A 10,236-nucleotide genomic window follows, 5' to 3' on the forward strand; every position below is an offset into this window, starting at 1 on the left:
AATATGGCCAGAAGTTCGTTTGCTTTTACTCGTGTGGCAGGGATATGCTGTAGAGATCATTTGTACGCTCTACAGACTCCTGCGTCACCAAAGAGAGGGATGTTTGCCTCCTTGAGACTAGCGTGTGCCGAAGAGCACCGAAAGTGGATCTAAGTTACAAGTGTGCTGCCTCTTAGCTGCTTTAAATCGGACGACAAAAGACCACTGCCGAATTGGAAACCGGTGGCGGAGGATGAAATGCGAATGCAGGAAAGTTTAAATATGTGAAACATTCGACCCCCCCCCCCCCCCTCCTCTTTCTTTTCGTTTCTCATTGGGTAAGCTTTCCTGAGAAAGGGAAACAATCAGGGAGGGAACAGCCAAACTAGTCGAGTAAAAACATAAATTTCAGTTCGGTTGTTTGGAGATATAGACGGCGACCTCGAATTACTTGAATTCAGTGACTATATCGATGGGAATCTAAAACAATGTGCTTGAACTGCTACGCAGAAATTCAGGTATTAGATCGGGCATGATCTTTAGATAATCTCATTTCTTGCGAGGTTTCACGTAACATACGCGCATGCGGTGCTAAACATAATACACCGTAATAACCGCAATTTTGGGTATGGTGAAACCATGTAGAGCCGCTGGGACGGTTCAGTGAACTTCTTTAAGTGTGCTGCCGCGTTAACTGAGTTTGTACTGCCACCTTATATGTCACTATATTACACGAGTATTGCAGATCAGGAGGCAGAGGAAGTTTTCCAAGAGCTGTGTTCGACTACAGTGATGAACAGGTCAACAAACTTTAGTGCCCCCCCCCCCCGTTCTCTTTGGGAAGAATGCGCTACCAGCTTTTGAATGAGATTATAAAGCTTTAAGCTGGGAATTCAAATAAGTATGGTCTTTCTAAATCTCATACAATAAGTAAGGCGTGAATTTTTTCATACTTGTGCTTCTCATTCAATATAAAAATTTAAGTAAACGCTTCAAAGTCCTCAGAACACGTAAACAAACGCCAAACACGCCCTTAAAACACGAACAAAAACAACAACAGATGACTACACTTTGTTTTACTACAAGTTTTAGCGCAGTCGACGGTTTGAAGACATACAAATGCAGGCGCACAGGCTAACAGTGCAAGGTATCAGAGCGCATCCATTGTTGTGCTCGAATGGTTTAGCCGGGACACGCACACAAATAGGACCCACGCCGCGACGTTGCGCTTTAGGCGGTGCTTCGTGGTCGGCCCCACCGGCTACAGTATCGCCGGCTGGGACTCGTAGGGAAACCAAGTGTAGACCCGTACACGAGGAATGGGGGTCCCATTCGTTCATTTTTTTGGTGGCTGTCGTTAGCGACGAGGAAGTAGGAAGGTGTGGGAGAGTCAATCCTGTACTCGCTCGGGGCGAATTTGTCACTGACTTTTTGTTGTTGGTGGGATCAACGTGGCTCGACTGTGGAGGTATCTACACTGGGCGCCAATTTGACCCCTGCGAATCAGGTGGGTACTCAAACTGTTTTCTCCCTCACCCCGAGAAGAAAGAAAAAAAAAGCAAAAAACTATGAACTCGCAATGCGAAAAACAAAACAAAAGCACAAAAATAAACATATCGAAATGAGAGGTTGCTGCAGGCACAAACTTAGGCCGCCTTTCGTCACGGGAAACTGCAAGTTAAGCTACTGGCTCTGACTTGTAAGTAAGGTTTCGGCATTTTTGTATTGTCGGATAACGAGCTCCAATTGATTTGCCCGGAATATTGACTAGTAGAAAAAAAGAGTACTCCAAATCTTATCAGGTACTAAACAGCTATCTCGTATAATGATGCTACAATGACGGTGGTGCTGTTGATGCGGGGTCTCATATAGCGCTACGTTTCTGAGGACATGCGATCAGGAAGTATCTCTTACTAAACGAAAGAATTTTTTTTTTTTTTTTTTTAGTTCAAGGACATTGCGCCTTTCTTTGCTTTGCCCAGGGCTGGTGTTCTTTTTTTCTCACATACTCTATGCACTTAACTCGGATTCGAGCGAAATAATGTTCAACTGCAACGGCCAATGCTGTCAAGATTAAACGCCGCAACTGGTAATCCCAGTTACAACTTGTAACAGTCAACGATAATCCGCGAGCAGAAGCGTGTCACCAAGATGTGTATTCGCACTGATGATATTACATTAACATCCGCGTAGTAGAATGGTCCACCAAATGTGTTGTGCCGCTCTGTTGTGACCTTCGGCGAGTGTAGTCTAAATAAGAATAATAAAAAAAAAAAACAATAAGGGATGCCCTGGAAGCCTCTTCTGACAATGTGAACATGGTACGCGCGCTGATCAAAAATTCCGCGAGAGCTTTTATTTTCCATTTTTTATTCCTACTAGAGGTACGAGTAGCGCCGCTTCGCTTGTCTGGCTTATCCCTTATGCTTTAGAGTCCACGCACTATCAGCGCGGAATTGGGAGCGTATACATAGAAAGTTCGTTCACCCGGTACGCTTGATTTCGTACCGGCAAGCGTCAGCGACCGGACTTGCTAATGCCCGCTAATCGCCGGGGCCGCGTTCGCCTAACAAGGAACTTCGTTCTGCCGGTGTACATCAAGAATTTTTTTTATCGTTTTTTTTTTTTTTACATTATGTGGCTGATGGCGTTGTTATGAATAGGTACTGATACCGACGGACGTTGTATCTGTTGGATTACGTTAGTCGGCGGCATGGCAAATAAGTTAGGAGGATCGTTTTCGGTTTTATCAGAAATGTCATTGGGGCACTTCTGTTCTGTTTCGTTTTATTTAGTCCTCCGTTTTTATAGATATGTTTTATTTAGCTAGAATGCACACGGAGCTCGACAGTGATTGTGGAGATGCTTGCGCGTCGGTAGCATGCATTTTAATTACGCCTCGAGATTTCGATGCCTGTAAGTCGGAATGTGTTAGGCCCGACGAGTTTTCTTAGGCGATCAGTCTTGTTACACCCGCCAGTAAATTGCAAAAAAACACGTGAATGCTGGTCCCGGTCAAGCGAGTGGCGTAATGACGTGCAAACGACAATAATAATGTTTGCGAGCAGTGGTAGGGGAAGAGGAATGTCGCACACGAATCGCTCTATATTGTCCGCCTGTGACCAATAAACGTTAAACAAAAACATTATTTAGAAGTAGATGCTCGCCTTCTCACGTCAACGCAGACCGCAGCAGGGTTTATAAGAGCGAGCGCTTTGCTTAGAAAAGTGCAACGACAGCACGAATGTACGTACACCGATGAAATGAGTTAATAACTTAAGTTCGAAAATGACCTGTTATAGATATAAGGGTGGTATCAAAATTAAAAAAAAAGAAGTTGCAAAACTTGGGTGACTTTTATGTATGAGAAGGTATTGAACGAGACATTGAATATGATAAATTTCAGCAGTCCCGTAGACAATGTAACTGAAAGAAAAATATAGAGATTGAACGAGACACTTTGAGAGTGGTGCGTTGAATGGTTGTTTTGTAGGCAGCGAGAGTATCTACCGAGGCTATACGCACGCCCAGGATTGCAGTTATTCGCATTTTTCAGCGATTGTGGGTTTGCATTCCCTGGTTCCTGGATGATCGGTTTCAGAGTGAAAGTGCTTGCTCGTAGCTTTCTGATGTTGAAGAATGCGGTAAGGATTTTATATCGCACGTATTTCACAAAATTAGAATTACTCACGCGTAGTTGATGACAGCCATTTTGACAGGAATCTTGTGCGCCCCCTATAGGCCGTGAAAGTTGCGAATAGCCTTCGCTGCAAGTCACGCTACACAAATACCCCTTTAAATACCACTGACCGTTACTGGTGGATCTAAAAACACTACACAATGGCTGGCCGACAGTCTACCATTGGGCTTGCATGCCCGTTGATACCATGATGTTAACTTGTGTGCAACTATAGGTCGTAGTCCCAGACTTGCATATTAAACAGCGTGATGCTTGATTCACATGGTAAGATTTTGCCTGTAATTTCACAGTGGCCATTTTGCAGATGCAAATTCAGAAGCAAAATTGCAACATCTGAATCAAGCTTGAGCCTTCTCCCCTCCCCCCAAAGTGCGGGACTTGAACACATTTCAGGAGTGCAGCGTAGTTTTGAGAAGGGGTTCGTACACTACGCGACACTGTTAGCGCAAACACCCCCCCCCCCCCCCCCCCATCGCCGTTCTCTTTCTCTATTTCTTCTAGATTCAAAAAGATATAATCAAAATTATTACTGCAGTCAAAAGAACTCGCTTGAGGCACTAACCTCAGCGGTAGACTTTGGTGCTCGCCAACTCAAAGTAAAAAGTGAAAGAACGCTGATGTCGTCTTTGGATTATCAGTGTTGCGATGTCTACTTACATCCCATCAAAGTTTGTCACACAATGTTCGAATAGACGGTATTTCTTGTCTTCGAATGTTTCTGTGCCAGCGACAAAGAACAATGAAACTCGCATAACGTCCGGAACTACACTGTTAGCAGCGGTATTGAAGTTTGCAACTAGAAATTTCCTAAAAAAGGAAACAATATCGCGCGTATCATAGAAACCTTACACTGTAAACAATGGCTCTCTGAGTATTGAGGGACCCCTAGCGATTAGGCGCCGCAATGTAATTCTTCTAATAATAAGACAACAATATACTAGCTGTATTTTTTAGTTTTCTTGCGTTAGTATTATTAGAGAAAAAATATTTCAATGAGACGGTGTCTATGTTCTTACAGGGAACAGTTCAACATGAGCAGCGGCGCTGCTATCGCTAAAAGGTCACTTGCAAACGGTGGGAGGAAAGTGCCACGATTTCCTAAGAATGATTTACAGCTGCCGGTGCATTTAAGAAGGTCTCTCAAAAGCATAGCAGCACTCGGCCGCTTATGTATTTTCTTTTGGAGCCATCTTCCTTTCATTAAATGATCAGTGGGCAGTTGCCTTTCACAAGGAGTTCACCACGTATCCTTGTCGACAGGACATTGCGCTCGCGTTTACGCTTCACGTCCTGATTTTTTTTTTTTTATCTCCCGTTCTTCGAGCCTCGTGTGCAGCCGTAGCTGATGCACGCACCCATCTCGCAAGCTGTGCCCGTCGAAGTGGTACAAAAGCAGAGTTTTCTAGAGAACTCAATTGACTTGAGGAGCGTTCCTCTTGCCACACGTCTGGTAGGTCAAGTCGTCGACAACTGCCGAAGTCGATGGTGCCTGAACAATCGATGTGCCTCTTCCTTTCTGCTTGAGCAGCCTCGGTCAAATGCAAGGTTCTTTCTCGTTTTTTCTTAGCAGTTTGGCGATGGCAGTTTATACAAAAAACCGTAAATTTTCGAACTTTTTCTTATCCGTACGTGGTGTACTTTCCCGCTGTAGCCACCATAAACAGTACAATGCATTACAATACTATATGCAGGGACACCTAGGGGTTCTGGAGAAATTAGCTTAAACCAGTCAACGTGTCCAGGAGTCATTTCCAGGAAAGACTTTCGATGACGATATCGCTTCTAAAACTTTCAGCCGGCCTGTCTCCTTTCTTGACCTCCAAGACTAAAAAAGCAACACGTCCTATCCAGGAGGAGGCTTCGTCACTTCCGAAACCGAAGAGGAGGCAGCGTTTGCTCCGGTTCGGCAGCACCTCGATGTCCTTGCTGTTGAAACGAGGGACGCAGGAGTCGCCAGAGAGGAGCACCATCCAGCGATTCCTGGGATGCTGTTGCCGCACGAAGATTTCACGCTCTCGGAGGAGAGGATGTTGTGCTGGGACATATTTCCTGCATTACCCGACCGTAGGTGCGAGTGTCCGTAGAAGCAGGCTTCGACAATGGTATGGACAGAAAGTAGGTGGGCTCCAGAGGAGGACACCCGCTGTCTTGTCTGGGACACTCAGGAGACGGCCTCGTAGGCTGGCGGCGGAGTCTCGACGTCCCTGGACTTGTGCTGGTGCGTCTGTGCTAGCGGGCATTTGAGGGCGTCTAGGTAGCAGGGCGGGTCGTCCTGCACCACGGGACACCGGGCCCCGGGGCTCAGCTGTTGGCCGGCCAGACGGTAGCCCGGGTACCGGTTGCGGTGGGGCCCGCTCCTGACCTGCGCCACGCGGTATGGCATGGCCCGCAGGAACGGGAGGCCCCTGCTCGAGGAACTCCGGCCCGCCTGGACAGACGTCAGGGAGGGAGGGCAGGGAGTTACACGCATGTTGCGACAACGGTTTGGAGTTTAATAGATGGAGGTCTGTTAAACTCCACACGTCCCAAAACTGCGAAAGCAGTTGTGTAATGTATGCAACGCCAAGAGAAGAGTTTGGATGATGTTACGTCAAAAGCATGTACTAGGTTTGTACTGAAGATTAGCCGCTGTCATATTTCATCTTTTTGTTATAATGATTATCCTTTCAACACTTCTTTTAAACATCAAACACTGAATCAAACCTGGTTACACCCGTCGTTACTCAACTCTGTAAGATGCTTGAGAACGGGAGTGTAGAGCTGGGTAGGTTAAAGGGTTAGAGGATCAAGGGTGTAATTCCAATACGCGAGCAGGCGACTACACTTATTCTCGAATATCTCAATTTTTTGGCATTTATTGAAGTTGAAGGGCAAGGAAGGTCGCTAACATGGCGCGTTCGGCATGTATGCGAGCGTTGCAGAATGTGCGTACTGTGTTGCTTGACCGAAACAAGCAGATTTTGACCACAACTCGGTTCAGATCGGCAGCCACGATGTAGCCAGAATGAATGCCGTCTTACATGTTTGGTGATCGGTATCCTGTTATCATCGCACACAAGTTCTCCCGGGCACGCGCTAGCAGCCCCTGATGCAACAAAGGATGTTTCTAATCTTATATTCTAGTCCCAGAAGAAAACACGCCTGAACTTCTGTTCAAAGAATATGGACATCAATGCTAGTGAAGATTAACGTGTTTATAATAATCAAAAATTTCAAAAGACGCCTTCAATCATCCACTTCGTCACCTCCTTAAACCTCTTCATTAATCTCCCTCTCTGTCTCCCCAGCACACAGTAGCCAACCGGGACAATTATCCAGCTTAGCTTCTTTGTCTTCCTGATCTGTCATTCCTGCCTTCCAATCTGAGATAGACACGCTTCGAGGCTCTTTGATAAATAATTGCAGAGAGCGACCTTGGTAACATCGCGAAATGACCATAGGAATCTAAAGCGAAGTGGTTCGTTATCTGTGCTGTCCCTAGCCGTTATCCTATAAAACTTTTGGGCAGTTTCACGCGCCTAAACAACGAAGGGAATCTAGCACACCCCAGTGGAGGACTGAAGATAAATTTGGACCCTTTGGCGACATTTGACGTGCAACCAAAAACTAGGTTTCGCGCCTTTCTCCGCAAAAAGTCTCCGTCAGACTGCATGCACCTGTTCCAGGGTTCGAACCCTGGGAATCAGTACAGGAGCCGTTACCCTGGGCGCGGCCTCCTCGTCATCGTCGCTACCGGCGCCCCTGCTCCGTGATCGCACCACGGCCAGGGTGATGCAGGAGAAGATGAGCACGAGGAAGAGGGCAAAGGCGAACAGGAAGAGTCGCCTGGTCGAGTCCGCGTCGCGCACGTACACCACCACGGGCACGCTGACCGGCAGCAGGAGCACCAGGCAGCGCAGGAAGCTCCGGTTAAAGCCCGCCGGGCCGGCCTTCTCCTCGTCGTCCAGGTCTGGGTCGTGGGGCACGTCGGCCAGCCCGCCGGACGAGCTCGGCTCCGTTGCCTCGTCATCGGGGGACTCGGGCACAGGGGGAGGGGGTGGAGACTCGCGCCGCGCGGCCTCGGGCCCCTGGAGCTGCTGCTGCTGCTGCTGGCAAGCGCGGCAGTCGTCGACCGGCCCTGGCTCCATGCCGCGGGCTGGCTCATCCCGGGCTACGGCGCGGGCTCAGGGCGCCGGAGCTGCTGGGGGAGGGAAGATAAAGAACGCGGCTGCGTCACTCACTGTTGAACACTAGGTTGAGGTTTTGGACCTTAGTTACGAATTCAGATTGCAAGTCAGCAGTCATAAACACCCGTTTGTGCGCTGCCGCGCAGAGTTCGGGATGTACGCATAGTCATGGACAAAGCAAATTAAAGGAGCTGTGCAACGATATTCAATTGGAATGTTTTTCACTTGACACGAGTTTACTGGCACACCTGAGACTCAAGGATACTCACACGCAACGCCACTGGCCAAGAAACTCCTTTGTTGCGGTGTAATTTCAAGGACAAAAGCGATCATTTTCATTCAATCTCTCCTTTGCAAAATTGGATGACGTAACGTGGGGATCGCATTACACCCAAGTTACGATATTTGAATGCGGTTCATAGATTGGACCCGAGCATTGCGTGGGCACTCGACTTGGGCTCGTGATAATTGCTAGCTCGAGAAGCATTCGGGTATTGACCCGTGTCCCTTCGCTACAACGACGACAACAGCCGAGCCATAGCAGTGTCTAGAACTCAGCGCGTGTCCTGCGCTTTGCCAACCCCAGCGCGTGGCTGTGATCAACACTGGCGGCATATAATCGGTTCAGATCACGTGGCCGCATGTTCTGGCTGTGAGTTGAAGGGGTGAACGCTGTTCGTTTTTCTTTAATTTTTTCCTGGGACTTCTATTGCGTGGGGTGAAAAACGAACGCGTGTTTCATAGGTCATTAACGTTAGGGATCCGTTTTAAGCGGTATTTGCGCGAACTACAAAAATTGTTGCATCGCTCCTTTGAAGGAATCGAGCGACGACCAAAAGATACCGGTGGTGCCGCCTCTACGTGAAAAGTCGAACTAGAGTTCTGTGGCCACAGCTATCTAACTCAACCGGTGCATTTTCAGCGTTTTCGGAGCACTGCGGTGTGACGGACCTCGACCTTTCCCTACCACTAGACTCGCGCTTGTCGCCGTCTTCAATATCTGAACATGTCGTTCTGGTACCGGTTAAATAATTTTTTGGATCTATGAACAAGCAAAAGTGATGACAAATGCGCGCTGTAACGTCACATGTGTAGCAACAGCGCTCAGTTTTCAAGCATGAGTTGGCTGAGTCGGATATGGGAAGGTACCGGATAGTTCAACTTTTCGCGTCGAGGCAGTTCACTTCTGCCGTCGCCCGGCAGTTTCGGCTTATGTTGCACACTGCACGACACTGTTAGCACGAACAAGCCTTCGCCGTTTTTTTTCTGCTTTCTGCCAGTATTGAACGGCTTTCATTAAAACTACTATAGTGGTGGAAAGTACTCCGTTGTGGTGCTAACTTAAATTTGGAGTCCCTGCACCCTTTCAAAGTAATATATATATATATATATATATATATATATAAAGGAAAAAAACGCCGAAGTCGTGGTTTGCGCTAATAGTCTCGCTCTGTGTACATGACTGTAAATCAGACTTGGAAAGTAATTCGTTACAAGTTACGAATTACTTGTAATCCATTACTTTTTCAAGTAACTTTGTAATTGCCACGTTACTTTTTCCGGAAGTAATTTGCAATGTAATTTCGTTACAAAATATTGGTATCGGGTTACTTTAATTACTCGTTACTTCTTAAAAAACATGAGCATAATGCAGTAACCGGAGCAATACGAGCAGAACATTCAGCAGCATAAAGAGAGCAAGTTCAACAAAAAAAAAAAACACGAAGAAGGGGAGAACAGCCGAAAAGAAAACACGTTTTTTGTATGACCGGTCACTTGAACCACTACAAAAACAGGCAAGGCATCTACAAACATACTAAAGACAAATATCAAGTAAGACAATACCGAGTTGGCTCTCCGTCGCCTTCCATCGTGTTTTTCGTCTTCTCCCGGGAGGGAGAAAGCTCTTCATGTTTATTTGTTTTTCTTTTTTACACCGTTTCACCCTTTTTTACTTCTTCGACGTCTCCCGCCACCTGCACAGACATCAAAGCGGATCCGTGCCCACTCGATCCGCGGGTTCACAACTCGCGTAACAGTCGATGTAGTGCCGAGCGAGGGGGTCGAATTCTCTTTATCTTTGATGTGCGCTACTTTAATCTAGCACGCTCTTGAGGCACGGCTGAAATGTGCCCGGCGCGAGGCTTACCGCCGAATTCAGAAACCTCACTCAAACTACACTCAAACTGAGGGCCCCTCCACTTCCTCGAAGAAGGCGCGAGGGCCGGCGCTGGCCAATCGCGACGGCGGATCCGTCCTCGCGATTGGCCAGCGCCGGCCCTCGCGCCTTCCTCGAGGAAGTGGAGGGGCCCTCAGTTTGAGTGTAGTTTGAGTGAGGTTTCTGAATTCGGCGGTAAGAGTATTGTCTTCGAGGGTACGGACAATACTTAT

General features: G+C 47.4%; 1 protein-coding gene across 1 annotated transcript; it reads right to left on the reverse strand.

Annotated features, from left to right (window-relative positions):
- Positions 1-5,840: 5,840 nt before the first annotated feature.
- LOC121045538 lies at positions 5,841-7,806 on the reverse strand. Its single transcript, XM_040505099.2, has 2 exons — positions 7,381-7,806; positions 5,841-6,107 (listed from the first exon to the last, which is right to left on the reverse strand). Exons 1-2 carry the CDS (start codon positions 7,804-7,806, stop codon positions 5,841-5,843), a joined length of 693 nt encoding a protein of 230 aa, XP_040361033.1.
- Positions 7,807-10,236: the final 2,430 nt, after the last annotated feature.

Source organism: Ixodes scapularis, unplaced genomic scaffold, assembly GCF_016920785.2.
Source record: "Ixodes scapularis isolate PalLabHiFi unplaced genomic scaffold, ASM1692078v2 PGA_scaffold0__279_contigs__length_252992795, whole genome shotgun sequence".
In the NCBI taxonomy this organism is placed as follows: Eukaryota; Metazoa; Arthropoda; class Arachnida; order Ixodida; family Ixodidae; genus Ixodes; species Ixodes scapularis.

Bases quoted from the DNA above. Each gene is read 5' to 3' on its own strand.
- LOC121045538 (XM_040505099.2), bottom strand. From the start codon at position 7,806: ATGGAGCCAGGGCCGGTCGACGACTGCCGCGCTTGCCAGCAGCAGCAG. The intron at 6,108-7,380 runs GTAACGGCTCCT...ACGTCTGTCCAG, and splicing joins ACGAGGAGGCCGCGCCCAGG to GCGGGCCGGAGTTCCTCGAG.